Source organism: Hyperoodon ampullatus (assembly GCF_949752795.1).
Source record: "Hyperoodon ampullatus genome assembly, chromosome: 6".
Classification (NCBI taxonomy): domain Eukaryota; kingdom Metazoa; phylum Chordata; class Mammalia; order Artiodactyla; family Ziphiidae; genus Hyperoodon; species Hyperoodon ampullatus.
The window spans coordinates 51,680,636-51,704,940 of NC_136919.1; the positions used below are offsets into that span (position 1 = coordinate 51,680,636).

Sequence of the window (24,305 nt, forward strand, 5' to 3'; positions counted from 1 at the left end):
GATATGTATATGTATAGCTGATTCCCTTTGTTATAAAGCAGAAACTAACACACCATCGTAAAGCAATTATACTCCAATAAAGATGTTAAAAAAAAAAAAAGACCTGACACAGCCAAAAATAAATAAATAAATAATAAACAAATCTTTAAAAAAAAAGAGGTCAAGTTAAAATTGCAAATGGTAGAGATGAAGATGTTCTTATCCATCTTAGATTTTAAACTCCAAGACGTAGAAATTTTATTTCTCTGAATGAAGACAAGATAAACAATACAATTTGTACTGCAAATATTCAACTTTTTAAAATAAAAAATACATCAGGGAAAACCAATTAACAAAATTGTAAAGAAATAAATGGCTCAGAAGTTAAACTACCTTATACAAGTCACTTATAAATCTGTTTGATTTCTAAATTGATTGTACTCACGCTTGTCTTTCAGTAAATATAATATCCATACTTTGTGTTTCTCGATCATTTTGAGCTTTAAGCTGAATAAAGAGTTAACACAAAAGTTATTGATAAAAATTACCATTAGGCCAAACTATCTCTTTAAAGGTTGTTCTGATTATGAACCAATTAGAGATTATTATAATAATCATAATGCCACAGGCAAAGTTTTAAAAAATACAGTATGCTTCATTTAACAAACCACTACCAACACCAAATACAAATAAATGGTCTTTTTCACAGGCATTGTAATCTCACACCAAAAATATTCATTGTTTACTGATCTGTCAAGTAATCTAATGTAAACTTCATTAATGTAAACAGAATTTCAAGATTTTTTAAGTGTTCAATAGTTGATTAGTAATATGTTAAATTTACACCCAATGCAAGTTGTATTCTTAAATCATTTAGGATTTTACCCGAGTGCTCCTAGTTGACTCTACCTGTGCATATTCAGCCTAGAATTTGGACCCATCTCCAAAAACTAAAAAAACACAAAGATTTTACTTTTTTACATTTGGCATTAAAAATACAGTCTTTAAATTGGGAATTCTCCTGTGTTCTAAAACTAAGAATAATTTCACTACATTATCATTGCTTTTATTAATAGAATCCCAATTTAGAAAAGTCATTTTATAAATCCTATGCTTTTATAAAATAGTCTTTGATTGCATAAATTATAAACTATGCTATAAGTTGTATGTTATTTTTTTCCAAATGCTTATAATCAATTAAGCTAGCAATTATCATTTTACTGTTTTCTACCAAATAACCCAAGACCACTGAACATAAATTCTCATTTACTAATCAAAAGTAGTATTATGTCTGGCATCATATGGTAACTATTCATTTTCTCCCTTTCTAATAAAATTCTTCATTGAGTACTCAGCTCCATTTGCACAAATATTAAACCAGAAGTATTGCAAACTAATTTATATACAATTAGTATATATATATACTAATTTATATACATAATATATATTATGTATATTATATACATAATATATATGTAGACGGGACTCCCTAACTAATGCTTAGTGAGAGACCAGTTCAAACACAGCCTTGTAGAAAGACACTGAAGCGTCCACCTGGGAAAACCAACCAACAGGAAGAAATTTTAAAAGAGCAACTAAAGGAACTCAACTATAACAGTAGTATTTAGGATCAGAGTAATACCTATCTCCAAGGTACATAAGGTTTTATCAAATTATTTCTACATATAAATGCTTTGTTTTGGAGGCAATGTAGATCTATTGCTTATACCTATAAATTTTCTTACCATGTTGAAATCATTCATTACTTCTTCCATTTCAGTATTGGTATTAAGTTTATCTACCAACTAAAAACAAAAGTACAAAAAAAACATATTATATTAGTCTTCATAAATTTTCTCTGTAATCCATAATATAGGTATTCAATCTTACAACTAATGAGTAGTCATTTAAGTATTAATACTTTCAAGTACTTTACATTCTAAGAGAAAAACAAATATTGAGCTATCTAAGTAAGCATATACTATGAATTACGGCAATCAATAAACTACATCTTTAGGGTGGAAAAGTAGGCAGTAATGAACTACTCTTCCTGCGGATGGTACCTCAAAGAGTTTTGTCTGCTCTGAAAAGATGTCTGAGCTTATAAAGAAGGATGTTGAGAAGACAAAATCTGGGGGAAGATCTCTCTCTCTCTTTTTTTTTTCTTTTCAGGGGGGAGGAGTGTTAATGGATTTACAAATTTACACCAGTGTAAATGTAAAATGATTTTCTTGGTCTTCTAAATATTAAAAAAAAAAATTTAAAAAAACAGGGCAAGGCACAAACAGAACACTAGTTAGCCTACTTCAAAGAGTTCGGCAATGACAGGAATAGCAAACATATTTACCTATTTACCTTGTACCAAACCCTGTTCTGAACTTATTAGATGTATTATTTCACTTAATTTTCACAATTACTCTATGAAGTAGATATTTTGTCCACATTTTGCAGATACAGAAATTTAGCAAGTTGTAGAGCCAGAATCTGAACAGGAGGCTACTAAAAGCAAACTATTTGGATGTAATTGATTTTAAAAGACTAAGCTTTCCTAATGTAATATAAATTACTATATATCACGTTTTCACTTGTGGTATGAATAATAAGTGCTAATGAGCTCTAATATTTATTGAGACCTTACTATATGTTAGATACCTGGCTAACTAACTTCTTTCTCTGTATCAGAGAAAAACCTACAAACAGCATATTTTACATGTTATTAATATTTTTATATTAAGTAACTTACCTAATGCATTCTAGTACAACTAAAAATCCCCTTCATCTAATGTCTTTTTATATTCTATAAAGAACTATTTTTCGGTCTTCCCTGGTGGCGCAGTGGTTGAGAGTCTGCCTGCTGATGCAGGGGACATGGGTTTGTGCCCCGGTCTGGGACGATCCCACATGCCGCGGAGCGGCTGGTCCCGTGAGCCATGGCTGCTGAGCCTGCACGTCTGGAGCCTGTGCTCCGCAACGGGAGAGGCCACAACAGTGAGAGGCCCGTGTACCACAAAAAAACCCCCAAAAAACAAAAAACAATTTTTCTCATATTTAGAACAGAACATCATTTACAGAATATTATGGATTATAAAGTCCAACAAATGTGAGAATTACAATATACTATAATCAGAGAAATTTTGTTTATGAATACATTGTAACAATATCAAGTAGGTATATCATAATTTACCTAACCGTTATGGTGGCATGTTTCTTATTTTGTGTAACACTATTTTTTTTTTTTTTTTTTTTTTTTTTTGGCAGTACGCGGGCCTCTCACTGTTGTGGCCTCTCCCGCTGCGGAGCACAGGCTCCGGACGCGCAGGCTCACGGGCCCAGCCGCTCTGCGGCATGTGGGATCTTCCCGGACCGGGGCACGAACCCGTGTCCCCTGCATCGGCATGCGGACTCCCAACCACTGCGCCACCAGGGAAGCCCTGTAACACTATCTTTTAGTTGGAGAAGTGAGATAAAAGTTTTCAATAAGTCCAGAGACCACTGCTGCCTAAAGTACCTACAGAGTAGGAAGGAAGAAAATTTTGCCACTAGAAATTTTCATGGGGCCAAGATTACCCCAAAGATTGAGGCAGTAATCAACACCGCCAACAGGATCATTTCTTTTGTAAATCCACATTAGGAAGCATCTTCTGGAAGTCCACATTAGGAAGCAAAACTATGTTTATGTTAGATACTCTATTTTGACAGAAGGCAAACACTGTATTTTGAATGAAACATACTGATGAAGGTTATTTGTGGACTAAGTAATTAAATTTTTAAAATTTCATGAAGACAACACCCCATAGAAAGACAAAAACATTTTTAAAGTAATGACATTGCTAGTACCCAATAAATTTTATCTACTTTAAAAATTATTATTTTAACATTGTTAGGGAAAAAATGTGTGCATGTTTCTGTATTTTTAAGTATTGATAAATTCTTTTTTTAAAGGCTTGAAGAATACTTATCAATCTGCTAAGCCAAATTATTTCTGGGGAGGGAAAGGAGGGAGAAAGCCAAGGGAAACTTTAATATCTACACTTTCTACGGTTTCAATCTTTCTCACTATGCATGTATTCATGTATTATTTGGTATTTAAAATAACATTTTTTAAACTGGTAAAAAACAATGAAAATTTTCAAAAGAAATTCAGAAAAGAACAAATACCATGTTGTAGTCTGCTAGTTGTCCTTGAAACTCTTTGATTTCAACAGCTAAAGTCTCAGCTCTGGAAACATAAAATAAAAACATTCATAAATACATAAATAGGCAGATGAACATTATGAATATTATGTATAACTACAAATTCAGTATTAAACTCCTGATACATACTACATTAAATGTTACTCATAATAAAAACATATCTTGCATACTTTAACTGCAAAATTACTCACCTCTTTTCATATGACAAATATACTGAATTCTCTTGATTGTACATTTCTATTTCTTTCTGAAGTTTATTGATTTCTGTTGTAAGTTCACTTATTTTACTTCTAAGTGAAAAGAAATAAAAAAGTCAGTAATACTTCCAATCCAGAAAACAGTCTCTCTAGTTAAACAAAACAAACTTTTCATAAATGTGTAACAATAATATAAATGGTTTTGTGAAATTTCACTAGAAAAAGAAAAACAATTTAAGTGGCTTATTTGATTAAGGAGGTATATCCCAACTGATAAACTGATATAGGTTCTCTATTTATTAAAAAAGATGAAACAGTACTGGAATGGAAACCTGGGCAAACTGGTACAATCTAAGACAGAAGTAGATACCTAATTGTCACCCTTACAGCTCTTGCTACCCTCTAGGACAGGGTTTCTCAAGAGCAGCACTATTGACATTTTAGGTCTTTGAATAATACTTTGGTAGGGGGGTGGTATTCTGTGCACTGTAGGATGTTTAACAGCATCTCTGGTCTGGATGCCAGTGGCACACCCCCCAAACCTAATTATGACAACTAAAACTGTGTCTAAAAATTGCCAAATGTTCCTTGGGGGACAAAATCACTGCCAACTGAGAACCACTGCTCTACAGTCAACTACACAAATAGGTAAAACAATTTTTTAATACAGAAGCACAAATCCTGGAGAGGAGAGGCAATGCAATGATGAGAAACAGCTCTATCACCTTCCCTTCTTTTGATTGAAAAGTGGCTGGATATCAAAAGATGCTATTCAACTGATGGCCTCACTATCTTTCTTACTGATGTCAACTTTGAGGACAGATGGAGAAAACCTACCCTTCTCCTATTGCCTTCTGGAGTTTGAGAATCAAAAGGATTCAGGTAATTGAACAACAAAAGAATTAAGAAGGACTAAGAAAGAAAACAGAGCTTTCAGGACAAGATAGAAGGATGCATTAAATGGAATGCAAGTCAGAGAGAAAGAAGATATAGAGGATGAGCCAACAAGAAAACAAAGTGTAATGGAAAAATGGAGATAAGAAAGTAGGACACCTGAGCAGAGAAAAAGGTAGGTATAGAAAGGGAAAAGAGTTCTTAATTTAGAGCTGCATACTTACAGATATATAACAAAGCTTATGAATTAATTAAAATTAGGCCACATTTATAGCAACTGACCAAATACATACTTACTTAAAACTCTGTACTAAATATATTATAAATAAGCATATATATTTTATCATTAATACATATACGTATGAATAATATATTTCAGAATAACTAGTGAAAGAAGCATAAAAGATTATTATTATTAAATGAAAAAGAGTGAACTTGAAATATATAGTTCACATACATTCAAATACATAAAATTTAAAACCTCAGCCTAACTGTATCACCACATTTTGTGATGACATCTATTTACAGCTAAATTAACCAAAAATGATGTTAGAATACAAAATTCTTAGGAATTAACAGACACCTAATTATCTTTTTTTCCTCTTTATTGGAGTATATTTGCTTTACAATCTAATTATCTTAATAAGTACCGTAGTTAAAACTTCATGATCATGCATAGAAAAAAAAGTATTTAACATACCTAAGAAGCCCAAGATAATAAGATTTGTCTAAAATTTGCCTCTGGGGACCTAAAAAACATTTTTTTAAGTATTAGTGTTCAGTTTGAAAATGCCACCAAAATAGCAAATCCAAAGCACAACCAGAATTAGACTCAACAGTTCTCTAATAGTGCTCACAAATGCCCCAGTAAATCTGAAAATAAGGAAGAAGCACTGAAATAGAAAAGAGAACTAATATCTTAGCATCATGACATAATGGAAGCTTGAATTAAGACCACAAAGAGTGTTAGGACAGTGGACTCAAAAAAAACAAAAACAGTGGACTCTACAGGTCAGGTTGGCTGAATGGAAACTGGGTCTAAGGGGGTCTAGAACAGGGCTAACCAAAAGAACTTTCTGCAACAATGGAAATATTCTATAGCAGCACTGTCCAATAAAGTAGCTGCATGGGAATACTGACCACTTGAAATATGGCTGGTGCTGCTGGGAAGTGAATTTTTATTTTACCTAATTTTAATTAATTTAAATTTAAATAGCCACATATAGCTATTGGCTATCATAATGGACAGTGCAGATTTAGACTACAAATTTCTCAATGTAGGCAAGATATTATAATTTTACATAATTTTTTCAGAGACTTTTTAGAAAGAAACATAATCTTACATTTCAGTAGGACTAAAAAAGTATTCCTAGGTTAAATGTCCCAAACTTTGAGAGAGGTGAAGTGCCCTGGAAGGCATGAGAGAAATGGCTAGGGAGTACTTACTGACTGAGGTCTATGCTGAGAAGAGGGAAAGAATGTCTCACTAGAATGGGAAATGAGAAACTGGAACAGGTAAGAGCAAAAGTCACAGCAGATAGTGGTGCATGATGGTAAAAATCAGAACTCTTTCGCACAAGGCTTTGAAGTAGAAAATGACTATCTTAAATGATACTGGATCTGTTTTAAAGCAGAAATTAATACAGTAATAAAATTTGATGAATTCTCTATAGAATTGCAGTATGTTTCTACCTTTGTTTTTAAATAAGTAATATTAAACATAAATGCTTCTATGAACACATTTTTAAAGACTAAACAACTAAAAAATTTTGACTCATTTTCCTTCACAGTATTGATAATTATTAAGCAAGCATTTCTAAATAATCAACTGTTTTTTTTTTTCATCTTTTGGCCACACCACACAGCTTGTAGGATCTTATTCCCCAACCAGGGATTGAATCCACGCCCCATGCATCGGAAGCATGGAGTCTTAACCACTGGACCACCAGGGAAGTCCAGTAATCAATTGGTTTTTAATATTTAGTGAGCTAAGGGTATTATAATACAAGTAAGAAAATTTAAGTCTCCTGAAAGGCATGATATACTGTATTACAGAAGGTAGTATGACATCTTCTAATTAATTTTGTACCAGTAGAGTAACTTCATCCCTGAGAAGTCATTTGCACAAATATAGAAAATAAAAAACTCATTATAAAACAGTTCACCATGCTTTGAATTATATATATATTATAGACCAACTTTCTGAATTATAACATATAGTGTTATTATTATGCCTTTCTAAACACAGAGAGGCATAATGAGAGATGTAGTATAAGTCTATGTGTTAGCCTTACTTCCTTACTTAAGCATTATAATGGAATATTATTACCCAAAGTAACACTTCTTGACTCACTACTCATAAATACACAAATACCTTACCAGTGTCGTTTTGGTATAGAAACCAAAAAAAAATAAAAAAGTATTTCAGAATATTTCTATATAGTACTAGAAATCTAATTTTTATTCCTGAGCTTTTCTTTTCTTCAAATTATTTCACATTTCTTCAAGTTATAGCAAAGTTTACCAACAAGAACCTACTGTATAGCACAAGAAACTATACTCAATATTTTGTAATAACCTATAAGGGAAAAGAATCTGAAAAGGAGTATATATATACATATATATGTATATATAACTGAATCACTATGCTGTACACCTGAAATTAACATGATATTGTAAATCAACTACACTTCAATTTAGGAAAAGTTATAGCAAATTTTTATGTTAAGAAAAATGAAGATTAAAATAGCTAGCATATGTATAGAACTCCCTAGTTCACAATGAATTTTCACATTCACTCTTTTATTTAACCCTTACAATTCTGTGAATCAAGGAATAAGAACTGAGTAAAATAGCCTCCTTCAGTCTACAATTCTGATTTAGTAATATGATACTGTAATACTTGTACAAAATATACTCTTCTTAAAATACATACCTTTCATCCCAGTTTTCATTCCACTCAAACCTTGTTGTGTCACAGGACGATCAGCAACTTTGATTTGAGAGGACAGAACCCCTACTGTCCCTATGGGACCACCACGAGAGCCCAGTCTTGCTGTTCCAGGTGGCATCTAAATGACAAACAAGATTCAGTTTTAATAAACAAGAAAAAGACTGTGCCTCTAATATTGTTAAGACTGCAAAGAGAATATTAAAAAAAACTAAGATTCTATATAATTTGTAAAATTTTCCTTACATTTTAAATGGCTGAAATATTAAATAAAATTAACATCTAAAATTCTATGATAATTAAAGAATACATTTCTTTAAAATTTAAAATTCTATTTGTAGATGTATTTATAGTACTCCCAAACTGGAAAGGAGCAAAGTGTCCACCTATTTGTTCTTATTTAACCATAGGAAACGGTTATAATTCCATTTTTGTAAAATAAAGTCTGGAGGATTACATTAAAAAATAGTAACAAAGTTTATCCCTATATAATAATATAATAGTTCATTTTTATTTTATGTTTTATATAATTTCATATTTTCAACATTATTACAGTAAGTATATATTACCATTAAAATCAGAAAAAAATAAAGAAATTTTCATCTTGAGGAAAAAAAGATATAATTACATCACAAGATAGCCATATAAGTATTAAAGAGTTTCCATCATTCAGCAAGCATTCATATTATTACCCTACATGATTCTCTACTTCAGGTCTGCAGAATCTAATGTAATATTATACATCCTGAGGAAAGGTCAAAAGACTCCCTTCTTGTCAGTTCATATAGTATGTACAGGCATGGGAAGGTATAAAGGACAGCCGGAAACTGTTCCAAGGTATCCTTCTTTTGTTTATCTTCCTTTCTCTCTTTTCTTTTTTCTCACTCTCTGCCAAAGAATAAAGTAGTAGATTTAAATATGTAGTAGAAATTTTAGATAGAGGTTAGATACAACCATTCTGGTTGATTTTGATTGTTTTTAATTCCTTTAGCTGGTAGCCTCAAATTCTATCAGCTAACATAGTTCTCAAGTGACTCTGAGAAGTACTTGGTAATTAATTTGAGTATGGGGGCCAGGAACAGTAACACATTCCAAAGAATACATTGTATACAGGAATACTGTCAACGACAAATTCAAGTGAAATGAGTTCAGGATTATCTGAGTCATCTTTGGGAAAGAATGCTAAATCTCTCCTTGGATAAACCTTCTGAATAATTTCCTCTTTGGCTCTATGCAAGCATAATTATGACAGCCACTCAAATAACTATATCACTTTAAAAAAATTTACCAGATGAAAGTGTAGAGAAGAAAGCATAAATTAAAACTGCACAGGGCTTCCCTGGTGGCGCAGTGGTTGACAGTCCGCCTGCCGATGCAGGGGACACGGGTTCGTGCCCCGGTCGGGGAAGATCCTACATGCCGCAGAGCGGCTGGGCCCGTGAGCCATGGCCGCTGAGCCTGCGCGTCCGGAGCCTATGCTCCGCAACGGGAGAGGCCACAGCAGTGAGAGGCCCGCGTACCGCAAAAAACCCCCAAAGAACTGCACACATTAAAAAGAATGTAGTAGATATTCATGTATTCACACAGAAATATATTTATAATACATTATTGAAAGAAAAGGACAAGATAAATAACAATGTATACATATAGCACTGTCCTCATTTTGGAAAATACTAAAACCATACAATTATATATGGATGTGTGTTAGTGTTTGTAAATGGATAGAAAAAGGTCTAGAAGGATACACATCACACCTTAGACAATGGTTATACCTGAGGTAGAAGGAGGGAACTCTGACACTTTTCCTTTGCATGTTTTACAACAAGCATTACTATTTTAGTAATTGCAAAAATTAGTTAAAGCACCTGGCAAACAGTAGGTGGCCAATATATTTCAGATTCCTTTTATAAATATTTAACAAGCATAAATTCTTACTATTAGAATAATAGAAAAAGATACCCTAGCTCAGTACCATATATATGAAGACTTTAGAAAAATCATTTCAGTATAAGTTGTTGATGATGTTGATAATATTACCTAAAACTCTAGAAAAATCTTAAAACTTTAAGAAAACCTAACTTTAACAAAATTATTCCCTCCAAACATTGCTGCTCTTCTTATGATTTAAACACAGGACCCAGCATTATCTCTAGTTTGCAATTAGTCTACCGTCCAACCTTGAGTACCTCACAGGCACCTTGAGATAGGCAAAACCATCTCTTGTGAGCATCACAGAAATAACTATGAATATTTTGGTGTATTCACTTCTTTCTATGTAAATGTAAATATATATATAGCTTTATGTTAAACTGACACCACACTGCTTTTTTCACTTAATACTGTACTATAAAGATATATTATTTCCTGAATTTTTTTGAAAATAATTTTTAAAGGCTACTTAATAGCCGATTATAGGGATAGACATATCATAATTTATTTAAGATTAACCTGTTGTAAGGCCATTTAGGCTGTTCTCAAATTTTCACTATTATACTTATAATGAAAATGTAATAAATATCCTTACAGGATATTATTCTGGTTAGAATTATCAGCTTATAAAGTTTACCAATTCTTTCTAATGTGGTGTGTTTCTCTTACTGATTCACTGATTTATGACACTCTCTATCTTACATTAAGCTCTTAACATTTACTAGAGTTTATTTCTAGGCTGCTGTAGCAACCACAACACTGTTTTACTTATTACTTATATTTTTATATTAGAGTATTGTACTTTTTCTTATTTTTGCCTTTGTACCATTCTAGGTGAATGTTAGAATAGTGTTACAATGATATTCCTTCCCCTACACCAAGAGAAATCTCAAGGAATTTTGATTGGACATAGGATTTATAGCTTTAATACAGAAAGAGCTTTTACAAATGAGTAAACTTTCCTTTTTCATTTTAAGAGTCTGAACTCTATGCATGACATATATGTTGCAAATACTTTTTTTTTAACCAGTTTGTCATTTTTCTTTTAACCTTTTTATGATGTTTTCAATTTCTGTAAATTCAAATATATAAATATAAAAACACTTTCCGGGCTTCCCTGGTGGTGCAGTGGTTGAGAGTCCGCCTGCCGATGCAAGGGACACCGGTTCGTGTCCGGGTCTGGGAAGATCCCACATGCCGCAGAGCGGTTGGGCCCGTGAGCCACGGCCGCTGAGCCTGCGCGTCCGGAGCCTGTGCTCCGCAACGGGAGAGGCCACAGCAGTGAGAGGCCCGCATACCGAGAAAAAAAAAAAAAACCTTCCCTTTCAGTACTCGATATTTCCTGTTATTTTTACAAAGGCCTAGCCTACGCCAAGTTTATACAAAATACTTACCTATATTTTCCTCTAATACATTTATGGTTTCATTTTTTAAATATAAAATTTCTAAAATATCTAGAATTCTGTGTGAGGGAGGGATTTTTTAAAACATTTGGTTTTTTTAAAACAAATGGTTTACCAGTTATTTGAGTGCACTACTGAATACTCCATGTTTTTCCAACTAATTTGAAATGCCACCTTAATCATTAATTAAATTCTTACATGCCTGATTCCATTTCTGGTCTTTTCCATTTCACTTGGTTTTGGCACCAATACACTATATCACTTAAATTATTGTAGCTTTAAAATAAATTTGAATATCAGCATGAGCAGGCCTCTTTCTCTTAACAGCGTCTTTCAAACATTCTCCCACATTTATACTTCTAGATGTTTTCCAAAAAACATACTTATATAATAGTATGTTTTCTTTATAAAGAAAAACAAAGAATCTCTTATTATAGACAAGCTTCCCAAATTCTACCAGGATATACGCATAATAATTCAATTATTTGTTTTAAACTTACTCCAGTTGCCACTCGAATATTTCCTGATGGGGGCCGTATTCCAGAAGGAGGCCTTCCTGTCAATCCAATCCCACCTCGAGAAACAGGGCGAGCTGCTGAAGGTTTGTGATTACTGGCCATTGCTTGCTCACTTTAACCACTGTTTGGAAACAAGGAATAGGTCTCCTTTGGTATCTTCTGTAGCAAGATAGTAGTGACCTGCATACCCTTCCTTCAAACATTTAATCCATGATGACTTTTCTTGCAAATTGCCATTCCAGGTATCACCACGTACAAGGTTGAGCTTGCTTTAATTCTGTTCAGATTTGACATTAATGTTCGATTTAGAACCATGAAATCATTTATTACAACATGCCCTCCTCATTTCCCTGTTATCTTATCAAAATGCAAGCCCCTCTAGATATCTTTCTCTCTTGGACTCTCATCCCATACTCTAGTAAGCTTTCTCTCTCCCAGCAAAACCAGTATCATTCTTCTCTGCCGATATTTTCTCTGTGATTTCTGGTCTATAATAAACTCCTTTATATTCTCAATCCTATTATAAATAGTTCCTTTTACACTTTGCCTTAACAGGTTCCCATCTTCTCCTGAAAATGCTTTTGGTAGTGAAGGCTGTTTTAGCTTCCTGTCCCACAATTCCAAAGCAAAGGAGTACATCGCACTCTCCTTGCTCCACAATGTCACTGTCAAAACATTATTCTTCCAAGTTTTTAAAAAATAAACAGGATTCTCTTCCCTTGAGGACCAAATAATGCAACTATATTGCCTTGGATCTTTCTTGGTTGCTTTTATCTAGGGACCTCCTAATCTCTCCATGTTTACTAAAGTCTTTTGTTCACAGTCCTCTATTCTAGTACCACCAACACCCTGGATGACTTCCATATGGATACTGGATTCAATATGTAACATTCTAGCTTCACAGTTCCCTGACCTAAATTTCAGTAATCATTTCAACTCTATTTTAGTCACTCTATTCATAGCCATGGCCAGAGCTGGAGCTTGTCATCATCTGGAATTGCTTCATCTCAAATATCTTCATTGAAATACTTTATTCTCTGGCCTTAATTTCCTCTCCTTCTACCTTTTTCTCACCTTTATTCTCACTATACCTCCCCTTAAACTATTTCCTTTATTCACTCATTCTCTCCCAGTTTACCAGCCCCCTCCTTTACTCATCAGAATATATTATTATTTAAAGTTTTGGCTAATAATTTAAAATAGCATTTTAAAATTATGGGTCACAACCTATTAGTAGCTTATGAAAACAATTTAGCAGGTTATGACCAATATGGCTTAAATATGAAATAAAATAGAAAATACAAGAGAGTTCACTGCACATAGGAAGAGTACTGTTTCATTAATTTTTTTTTTCAGTTATATTTATACAAATTTACACATATGTGTATACTGGTCTATAATGTAAAATATATGTCCTATTATAGGTCATGTTCAAAAGAGTTTTAAAGATACTGAGAGAGAGAATATGGAGAAAGAACTAGAGAGAGAATATGGAGAAAAAGAGTGCCCAAGACTCTGGCCTCAGGAATGTCAATACCTAGAGATTGCACAGAAGAGGAGAAACTAGTATAAGAGACTGAAAACGAAGACTCAGAAAGCAAACAAAAAACCAGGAGTATGTGTCAGAGATGCCAAGAAAAGGCAGGAGTGGTCAATGCCATTTTCTGCTGGGAATTCAAGTAAGATGAATACTGAAATGTCCATTGGAATCCCCATCCAAGAAACCATTAGTGACCTTGAGGAGGTCAGTTTCAAGGACTCCTTTCCTTCTCAATATTAAATTACTGTCTCATGAGCACCATCAACAAATTTGCATCCTCGAACTCTTCTTCAACCCTTCTGGCAAAATCAGAAACCATTCTCTACATTCAACCTGGACTGCTGAACACTGTTGATGGAAATCCCAAGACTATACAGACTGGAGAACTGCAAAGCCATAGTAACCAAATTCAGATGGACCCTCATCTCAGAAATTATTTTATTTATCCTTTATAAGCTACTCTGTCCTTGATGATTCCAATTCTTAACCACTTTTCTAATTAAGTCTGTTCCTGCCACTCTCAGCAGATGACTCAATTTCATAATTGAGAAAATTAAGACATGAAATCTATCACATTTGGAGCACATAAACTTACCTATATCCACCCTGACCTCCAATCTCAATAGCCATCCTTTCTCTCATTCAAGATCAGTCTCTATTCTGATTTATCCTCTTGATCCCATACCTCTGGGACATTAGCTTCCCTCTCCTTGCCAACCTCCTTCTCCCTCACCCCTGCCCCAATTTCCTTTGGAGCATTATCCAGCTCTTACGTATGTCTTTAAACTTTCTCCTTTCTTTCAGTCTGTTATCATGTTCCATTCTTTCCTAACCTTAAAAACTAATTTCTTGATCCTGAAACCACCTTTAATACAGTCTTATATGTCCTTTTTCTACACAGGGAAACTCTAAAAAAACAGCTTATATTCATTATTCTCTACTTTTTCCACTTCCTCTATCTCCTGGATTCCTACCATTCCATTCAAATGGTTCCTGCCAATGCAGCTAGGAATGTAAATGTCATCTCTGTTACTGGTGTCCACTCCTACATGAAACCATCTCCGTGACACTCCCCTCCTCTGTTTCTCCTTTTTCAGTCTCCATCTTATTCTCCCTGCCTTTATTAGCAGCATTTCTCAAGATATCATCCACAGTCTATTTTTCTTTTTTCTCTTTAAGCTCTCATTGTGCCACCTCATCTACACTCAGGGTTTTAACAATTAATCAGCTAATGACTCACAACACCGTATCTCCAGTCCTGACTTCTCACACTCCACGGTGTTTATATCCAAATAATCACTTGACATTTCCACTTCAATATATCATCAGTATTTCAAAATAAATATATCTAAATGTAAACTCATTGTCATCTCCCCCAGATTTGCTCTTCCTCTTGGTACAGCTCCTAGCCACACAAGTCAGAAACGTAGTCCTTGATTTCTCCCTCTCCCTCATTTCCCATAGCTAATGAAATAATACTACTGATTTTACGCCTAAATGTTTAAAATCTAACTTCCTCTCCATTCCTATAGTACTGTTCATGGCCTCATGGACTCAAGTGGATTATTATACTGGCCTCCTGAGTGGTCCCCTTGCATAACACACATCTTGCCTGTCATCCTCCCTAGGAATCCTTCACCAACCAGACCATAACCACCCCCACATTCTTCAATTTGAATTTACAGGGCTGACCTAAATGCTACGATGGACCCATACACATCTCTATCCCAGGACCTATCACACCAATTGAAATAATCTGCTTAAGTATTTCTCTACCTTGAAGGCAAGAGCTGGAAGTCCTATTTATCTTTATATCCCCAGCATATATCTCAGGGCCAGGCAAAAACTTTCTGTTCTTTTGTACCGTCGGAATTTCTTCCCACATGAAGGCGTTGCCAGTTACAAAAATTTACTAAATTATTAAAAAGGAAACAAATCATTTCTCAAACTAAAATGGTTTCTCAGTTTCTATAGCCCATGCCCAGTACTTCTTCCCTGGCTTTCCTTAGCATCATTCATGATCAGCCCTTGGATTACTTCTCGTCTCTCCATAATATTTCATCCTTTTCTTATAACTTGAACTAGGCTGATTATTCTTATAACTTGAACTAGATACTGATTATAAATCAGTATCTCCTGTTCTGTCCTTTAAACTGGGCACCAATTCTAAGTTTTCAACTGTTTATTGGGAATTTCTATTCAGATATCCCATTATCACTTTATATTTAATATGTTCACGCCAAACTTACAAACTTCCCATTCCAGCTAGCTCCGTGATTCTATTTTCTTGCCGTTTTGAACTCTTCGGACAAAGTAGTAAAATTACTACTATTATTATTGCAAATAGAAAAGTGAGTTTCATGAAACAACTTTTTGAAAGGCAGACAAGCTCTGTGGTCAAAACGGTTTCTCCCAGAGAAAGCTAATACGATAAACCTGTTTCCAGCAGAATTAATCAGTGTTAATCCAGCTTTCCTGAGGAACTTTAATTAAATGTACGATATATAGAATTTCCACCTGATTTTCTTTGCCACTGCTTTACTATCGTGGAAGAAGTTTAGTTAGCATTAGGTCAGTTCCACCGGGTAAAATAAAAGGGAGGGGCACTAGTAACAAATATGCCACTAACTCCGGGGTTAGTCATTCAAATGTTCACACAATCGCTGGGGTTATTCACACAACCAGAGAGGTTCCAGAAAGTTTAGGGATGCTATCGGAGCTCCGTCAGTTACCAGACACATTATCCCCTCTGGACGTGTTTCCTCATCTGCAGTGTGGCAGCGAGCTCTAGCTTGCACAGCCGTTGTGATGATTCCAGATGCTTCACATGAAACCTCTGGCTCCTAATTATTACAATCATTATCCTCCCCGAATCAACCATTTTAACATATAAGAAGTGGAAAGTTGCTAAGTCCCTTCCGCTCTGATCAACAGACAGAAATCTATTATTACTTCGAGTAAAATCCTTCAGCCCACAGTGAACTTTCTCTCTAAGGCGCTCGAACCGTTCCCTCTGGTCTCGCCTTGGCAGGTCTCCTCAGGGGACTGTTTGAGGTCTCTCCTCACGCTCTGCCGGCCTAGAAATGGGACTTCCTTGGCGGAGGAGAACACCTAAGAGCCGGATTTATTCTGTTTGAAGCGCATCAGCATCTCCAAGGCTAAAATAATCGGCAAGGGAGGCAAAGAGGGAGATTTTGGACCCGGGATTTCTCACCTCCGCCGGCGCTGAGGGCGCGGAAGGAGGGAGGTCGCTCCGCTGCGGGGCGCGGAAGGAGCGAAGTCGCACGACTCAAGGGCACTCGCACTTCTTTCCGAGCCCTCCACCACCGCGTAGCCCTCCAGTCGGGCCCGCGAACCCGTTAGCTCACCCGAGACGCCCCGCTCACCTGCGCGCAGCTTTCCTGGGCCCTCAAGGCCTAACCCCTAGTGGCCGCGTGCCTTCGCGTCTCCCGGCAACGGGGGCTGGTCGCGGTGAGGCCCCCTCCTCTTGATTGGCCAATCCTCGGCCTTCGCTCAGTGAAGCGAGAGTGAAATGCTCTCGCGAGGTTTGAGGACTAACTTTTGTTACCTCGATACCTCTGGAGGACAGGGAAAACGGCGAGTAATAAGAATTATTTGAAGTTATTCCGTGGTAGGCAGCATTCATTGTACAGTCTTTTTGTTTCTCATAAGTAGTAGTTTCCTTCCTGTTAGAAGGAAGGAACACAACATACACGATACAGCATTAAGTATTGATGCGATTCTGGTACCATGTTTCATTTCATTGAAAGCTTTATACCTTTAGGCTTCCTTTCAGAGTTATTTTGTGAGGAGGGCTGAATTAAAAGCAAAGTTGTCTTAAAATAATTATTTTAAAATCAAATGGTTTTTAAACATGGTTTTAAAAAAAATGAGAATTACGTCGTCTGAAATCCTTTTTCTCTAATAAAAGTAACTTGCAGTTTGTTTTTTTTCCAGTCTTCCTATAGACAGCTTAAATATGATGGGAGTTCAAAAAAAAATGTGATGGGAGCTCTAAACATACATACATATTGAACTTTTAATATTTTCACATTATTCCCATCTTGCATACTTTTTTTTTTTTTTTTTTTCTGCGGTACGCGGGCCTCTCACTGTTGTGGTCTCTCCCGTTGCTTTGCACAGGCTCCGGACGCGCAGGCTCAGCGGCCATGGCTCACGGGCCTAGCCGCTCTGCGGCATGTGGGATCTTCCCGGACTGGGGCACGAACGCGTGTCCCCTGCATCGGCAGGCGGACTCTTAACCACTGCGCCACCAGGGAAGCCCTTGCATACATTTTTTATGCCCAGATTTATTCTCTTGTATGCCTGCCTTCAAGTAGGTTAAAATCAGTGCAATACAAAAATGAAATAATGTCATGTGATTGAGTTCTCAAAGTTTGTAAAACATTTTCATGTAATTATTCCATTTGAGACCAACATATTTGTAGTGGTCATTTGTTATACTTATGGTCGCTGTAGTGAAGGGTGGTAGAATTTGCCATCCCAAAATATGCCACTTTGGTATTATAAGGATTGTTTGGAGGGGAAGGCAATTGAAAAGCGGGTACAGGAAAAGTTCTCTACTATTCTGCTATTTGCTTAAAAGCAGAATATAAAATTTCAAAAGTACCCCTCCTTGCTTCTTAACCAGGAAGGACAAAAGTTAATCATTGGAGACAACTTTAGACCTTTACCATCCTGGAGACTGCACCAGAAGAATCTACATAAAAACTTTACTAATTAGCCTTTAACTACTGGTAGGTTCCCATATAGTCGGCTTCCCATAATTTGCTGCCTCTAAAGATTTAAAAGTTCTTTTCTTTTATCGCTTGTGTAAAAACGTATTGTTCCTTTGTTAAGATGCCATATAAGCCCAAGCTCTCGTCACCTGTTTGAGTTATTCATCTCTGAATTTCTCCCTTGTATATAGGAGATACACGTTAAAACACCTGTTTTTCTCTTGTTACTCTGTCTTTTGCTAGAGCCCCAGCAGAAAACTTTTCTGCTAGAAGAGTAGAAAGAAAAAAAGATACTTCCTCTCCTATAACCTCTAACTGTCCAACTATTCCGTATGTTGTCTCACAAAGAAGCTACTGACATTTCTCCCTTAGTGTTTTCGGACGGTAAGTTAGACCCAGCATTTGCCATTTGTATAGAGATGTGACAGTTTGAGAGAAAACTTTAAATCTTTAACACGTAAAATAAAACTTTTTTTTAAAGTACCAAAAACCCGGCTTAGTAGTCACAGAATTCAAGGAAAGTGATTTGTTTCCAACTTGGCCCCAAGCTCTCTCGTTTTAATTTAGAAAAGTTTAGACTGAAAAAAAAAAAATCTCGGGGAACTACTCAGAGAAGGTTTGGGGAAATCGGCGGCCTAAGCCTGCCCCCAACACCACACGGGACGCAAACTCACTCAGCCACAGAACAGCCCTCAGCACAGCGGACTAAGATTTAAAATATCCGGATTGGCGCGCCTACGACTCACGCCCCGCTGGCGCGTGGCATTGTGGGATTTGTAGTCCGGCCCACATCCGGCGTCACAATAAAAAGCTCAGCCGGGGCTAGGCGAGGACGCGGGCTCGGAAAGGTCCGGGATTCGGGCGCCCACTCCGAGGGGCCGGACGGTGGTATCTCTTTCTCCGCTGGCGGTCCAGCGCGCTTGAGGGAATCGAGCCTCGGCTCCTCAACGGCCTCAGCAGTCTGGACGCACACATTCTGCGTCATGGCGGGCTAAGGCCGATGACGAATTCCGGTGTGCATGTCAGGGTTGCTGTGTCACTCGACCCGCTGGGCGCGCCCCTTCCCGGCCGCCCTTCCGCACCGGCCTTCGGGCTCTTCCGGTCCCGTCGCCTCTCACCTTCAGGCCCTCTCCCGCTGCACGCCCGGCCTCCCCGACGGACTAATCTCGCGCGGTGCCCGGGCACCGGGCGCCGGACCTACTAGGGCCATGGCGAGCGGCGCCGCCAGGTACCGGCTGAGCTGCTCGCTCCCGGGCCACGAGTTGGACGTGCGGGGCCTGGTATGCTGCCTCTATCCACCGGGGGCTTTTGTGTCCGTGTCCCGAGATCGCACCACCCGCCTCTGGGTCCCAGACAGGTGAGCGCTGCGAGTCCCGCTGTTACCCGGCTGTGCCGCAAGCTTCCTTCGGCGTCTGGGAAGAGAGTAACCCTTCCCTGCCCTATCCTGCCCTCTTCCTCTCTTCCCGGCCTTTACGACGGTTCACGCTCCCTCCCATTTCTTAGAGCACTGGCAGTCTGGGCACGCAGTGTAAGAAACTAGTGAGGTTTACGTGGAAAGAGCACCGGGTTGGGGGAACAGAGACCTACTTTCTTGTCCTAACTTGACCACTAAACGACTAAGTGACCTTGGACGAACTTTTATTTTTTGTGGCTTCACTTTGTGGACGACGATTTCCTGTGTTTCTTTTCGATTTGAAAAACTTTTGACGCCAGATGCACCCTCCTTAATGAGGCCGTGTGAAAGCATCTGGAATGTGTAATTGAAGGAAGTCCTCTTCTTTCCCTGGAATTTGTTCTGTAGTCTTCCCTCAAATTTGAGAATTAAGGTTCTCAAAAATTGCATTGCAAAAGTTGCCTTGGTCCCTCTCCACGTTGTCCAACTCAGACTTTCTTAGTCTGGGGTATGTGATGGACTTGGGCGGAGGGGATGAAACCCCTCAAATGTTTTCTGGATGTGGCGGAGTGTGTTTGCTTGAGGAGAGAAAGCCCATTGCCTTCGAAAGATTTTCAGAGAGATTAATCAAAAAAATATTAGGAAACAGAAGGTTAAGCTCCAGTCCAAATCAAGTTCAAGGGTTTAGCCCTGATTTAGTTGTTGTAACAGGAAATTTAAGACCTGGAAGACAGATTTCAGTTCAGATAGGGAAAAATTGAGGTAAGTTACTTCAGGTAGTAACTCTCCCATCAGAGGTTTCACTCCTTGAAACCATACGTTTTCATCCATAAATTCAGATGATAAATGTTTATTGAGTGGCTCCTATTTGTTTGTGATCCTGAAGAAGAATAAAAGGACAGACAAGTTTCCTGTGTTTATAGATCTTGCCTACAGTCTGGGAGGGAAGATGGATGAAAAAACAACCAAATAAATAATTACGCGTTGGCATGTGTACTATGAAGAAAACAAATATAGATATAAGATATAGAATTGAGTGGAGGGCGATGTTAACGAAAGAAGCCTCTCTGAGGAAGGTGTTTTTGGTATTTGTTTTTTTTTCTTAAATGATACTGAGTTTGAGCTGGTCAAGGGAGTGAGGAACCAGAAGGGTTGAATTGGAAGAGTACTGTAGACCGTAGAAGGAGCAAACACAGTGGCCCTGGATTGAGGAGGAGGAAATTCCCAATGTGCAGGAGGGAATGAACTGTGAAGTGAGGGCAGGTCTTAGAGGCTGGCGGGAGCCAGATCATGCCCTGGGAAGAGGGCTGAGGAAAGAAGTTAGTAGGTGGAAGCCTTCAGAGTTTCAAGCAGAGGACACCATTATTTGATTTACCTGTGGAGAAGTTTCTGCTAGCTTCAGGTGGAGAATGAATCGCAAAGGGATAAATGTGGAAGGAGACCTGTTTAGAGGCTTTTGCAGTAGTGCAGCCAAAATACGACAGACTAAACTAGGGATATTGTAGAGGAAACTCCTATATTGAATTAGATAAGGTCTTCTCTAATGCTTAAGATTCTGTGATATTCCAAACCACTTGGTAACACTGATACATAACTTCTGTGTATTTGAGTACAAATTACTGATGAAGCTTGTACATTTAAAATTTTGTTCAGTAGAAGCACATGCCCAGTAGGATATGAACATTGCAGTAAAGAGTAGCTAAAGGATGCTTGTTGTAATAGTTGAATTCTGTTGAACAGCTAAATCCTCAAACTTTGACATTGTAGGACTGTGTTAGGTTGACAGGAGCTTAAATCACTGGATCACAGGAACTTGACGAACTTTGAGCTGCAATGACCCTCTCTTTGAAAACTGGTTCTTTTCACTTAGTTCCTGTTGTCTTTAGGTTTTGTTTTTTAGAATTCATCTTGTATTCAATTAACACTGATTGAGAGCCTGCATTGTACCAGGTACAGGGCTCCATAGTGAGTGATGGGTGAGATAAGGTTGTTTTCCTCTCATTTCCAAGTGCTGTGGTAGAGCATCTCATAGTCACTCTTAGGCATCCTAACTAGTGTCTCAGCCGTACCTTTAGTGTGATAAAAAGTGTCCTCAAGGCTGACATCCTGACAATTTCTATTTATTTCATGGTATATTAATAAAATTAATGAAGTGCAGTAAAATGTTTGGAGCCAAGTAGTAAACATTTTTATTTTCTCATGTACATTGTTGATAGGGCTCTGAATTGGGGTGGATAATGTAGGGGTGGACTGGTAATGATGGGGGGATTTAATTTAGTTTCAAGGAGGCAAAATAGTTCTATTCTAGGGTGGACTAAACCAGATATTTCATCTTTCACAAGAGCCCACTGAAAACCCAGAAAGCCTCCGGGTCTTCTGAAGGTGCTTCAGAATGGAGATGCCGTTTTTTGGTTGTACATTGAACTGAACCAGTCAACGTGCCATTGTTGCAGACTGCTTCAAGCCTCTAGAAGCCCACCTCACAGTAAACTGGATTTCCCAAGTCTGTCACCAACGATTACTTTGCCTTTTGAAAACTACCCGTATTTGAAAGATGCCAACTTCAGATTCAATATCATGTGTTAAATTTTCCTTGACCATGCCAAGGCTGGAGTGATTTCTCCCTCATGTAAACACTCAGCACCTTGGGTCCTTAGGCAAGTAGTTCTGCAGAGTTTAAGAAATTAGAGCCATTCCCTTCCTACCCTCCAACCCACTATTCCCTTTTCTTGGAGGCAAAATTTTCATCTCTTTTAATGGCTTATTTTTGAATTTTGCTTCCGTATCTGTATATAAAGTGCTATACTGCTATTTCTTTTCATTTAAAATTTCTTTTAGTTTTCTGTTTTAGCATTTTCTGTTAGTTCTTATTATGGAATATGAAAATTTAGCTCTCATTTCTACCCTCTACCAACCCACATCACATATGCATCCTTTCTATGTCCTGATCCTTATAACATAGCTTAATTTAATGTAGACTAAATCAGTGTTTTGTGACTGTACAGTCTGTCTACACCTGAGCTGTGGAATAAACTATGATAACTTTTCCTCAACAGTTTTATGATCTCCCTATAGCTAATAAATGTCTTATTTTTGGTTTTCATTTGCTTAATTTTCTATGTATTTATCACTACTTCAACTTCATATTGTTTGCTAGTTGTCTAACTCTCCTCTCAAGACCTCTAGACACATTGGATATATAACAGTTTCATTTTCCTGATGATGAAAACTTTCTGACCTGGTCTGTCTGCCTCTGGTGCACAGCTAATCCTGGGTTCTCCCTTCACTGTCTTCTTGAGAATCCCTTTTTGGACCTCTTGTCTTAGATTTCTATTATCAGTATCCTTTAACTTTCTTGGTTTTCTTCCTTGACACCTTATTGGAGCACATCCTCCAGGAGCTTCCTGAAATACGGTGCAGTGATAATAAATGTATTAAGACCTTGCAATTGGAACATGATTTTAGCCTGCCTAGCTACTTGAATAATAATTTAACTGTTTGTAGCATTGTAGTTTCCAAATTTTCTTCAGAATTTTGAAGCCATTGCTCCACTGTATTCACTGTGTTACAGTTGAGAAGTCTGAAGCCATTCTTATTTTTGACCTATTATTTTTTTCTCTCTGAAAGGTGGTCTATATTCATTCATTTTTCACGTTCATTAAGTGTGGTCCCTTTTAATGTCCATAAGTCATGTCCATAAGTTCTGGGACATTTTCTTAAATTCTTTGGTTTCGTCTTATTTTCTCCTCTTTTCTGGAACTTTTTATTCATATATTGAATTTGTTTCTAAATTGCTTATTAATTTCTCTCTATAAATTTCTTTCTTTCTGTCTCTACTATACTTCCTCAGAAGGTGCCTTAACTTTTTGTGAAATTATGTTTTTGTTTCATGGTTGCAATATCTTATACCTAAGGATGGCAATGCTGATTTTTTTAAAGTTATTTTCTCCTTAGTGGTCTGTTTCCTCCAAATTGGTTATTTCCCCTCCCTGTTTGTTTTGGTCACTATTTTACCCCAAATATCTGGTAATTCTTATTCTGTGCTTTCCATTAGGGTGGAGAACTAAAAAACTCCTTGAAAGATCTGTGTATCAGTGGAGCTTCATGGCTATGAGCTTCACTGTAGGGTTATCTGGCTGGACTGTTTCATAGGGCTGATCTCCTGCCTAGAGGATGATTGCCTGGCTTCTAGGTTTTGTCTTTGGTGGTCTTGGCCTCCATGGTGAATGAACATGTTTCTCATACCCCAAGGCTCAACTGTGCCTTGTGTCTACCCCCAGCCAAAGACTTTCACCTTTTCTAAAGAAAAAACTTCAGACTTTTGCTGGGTACAAGAGGGGCAGTTGTCTGGCTGGAGTGTCTGTCTTTTTTTTTTCTTGATGCTTAAAGCATTTTTTCACTGATTCAAGAAGTACTTAACGATTACCATGTACAACATTGTGCTACAAACTTGGGAAGAACCAGGTCTGGATTCTGCCATTAAGAGCTTCACAGATCACTACGGTAGATACACACAAGCATCCATCTGTACTGGGGAGTGCTAAGGGACATATTTAGGTAGATTTAGTG

At 37.2% G+C, this 24,305-nt stretch overlaps 2 protein-coding genes across 6 annotated transcripts in view; one reads left to right on the top strand and one right to left on the bottom strand.

Moving 5' to 3' along the window:
• Nucleotides 1–12,166, bottom strand: part of IFT74 (intraflagellar transport 74) — a gene marked incomplete at its 5' end in the record, with an annotated part of 73,352 nt that extends 61,186 nt beyond the window's left edge. The window contains 7 exons of the mRNA XM_079706703.1: nucleotides 425–486; nucleotides 1,725–1,784; nucleotides 4,138–4,198; nucleotides 4,365–4,463; nucleotides 5,965–6,013; nucleotides 8,200–8,335; nucleotides 12,047–12,166. Coding sequence (XP_079562829.1) covers nucleotides 425–486; nucleotides 1,725–1,784; nucleotides 4,138–4,198; nucleotides 4,365–4,463; nucleotides 5,965–6,013; nucleotides 8,200–8,335; nucleotides 12,047–12,166 — 587 coding nt within the window. The remainder of the gene's footprint in view (nucleotides 1–424; nucleotides 487–1,724; nucleotides 1,785–4,137; nucleotides 4,199–4,364; nucleotides 4,464–5,964; nucleotides 6,014–8,199; nucleotides 8,336–12,046) is intronic.
• A 7,370-nt stretch (nucleotides 12,167–19,536) lies between these two features.
• PLAA (phospholipase A2 activating protein) overlaps nucleotides 19,537–24,305 on the top strand; it is a gene marked incomplete at its 5' end in the record, with an annotated part of 36,639 nt that continues 31,870 nt past the window's right edge. For 4 of the 5 annotated variants that reach the window (XM_079706907.1, XM_079706908.1, XM_079706909.1 and 1 more), the window contains one exon: nucleotides 19,552–19,700. In XM_079706907.1, coding sequence (XP_079563033.1) covers nucleotides 19,552–19,700 — 149 coding nt within the window. Of the gene's footprint in view, nucleotides 19,701–24,305 lie in introns of all 5 variants that reach the window. The other variant, XM_079706906.1, reaches the window with a different exon arrangement.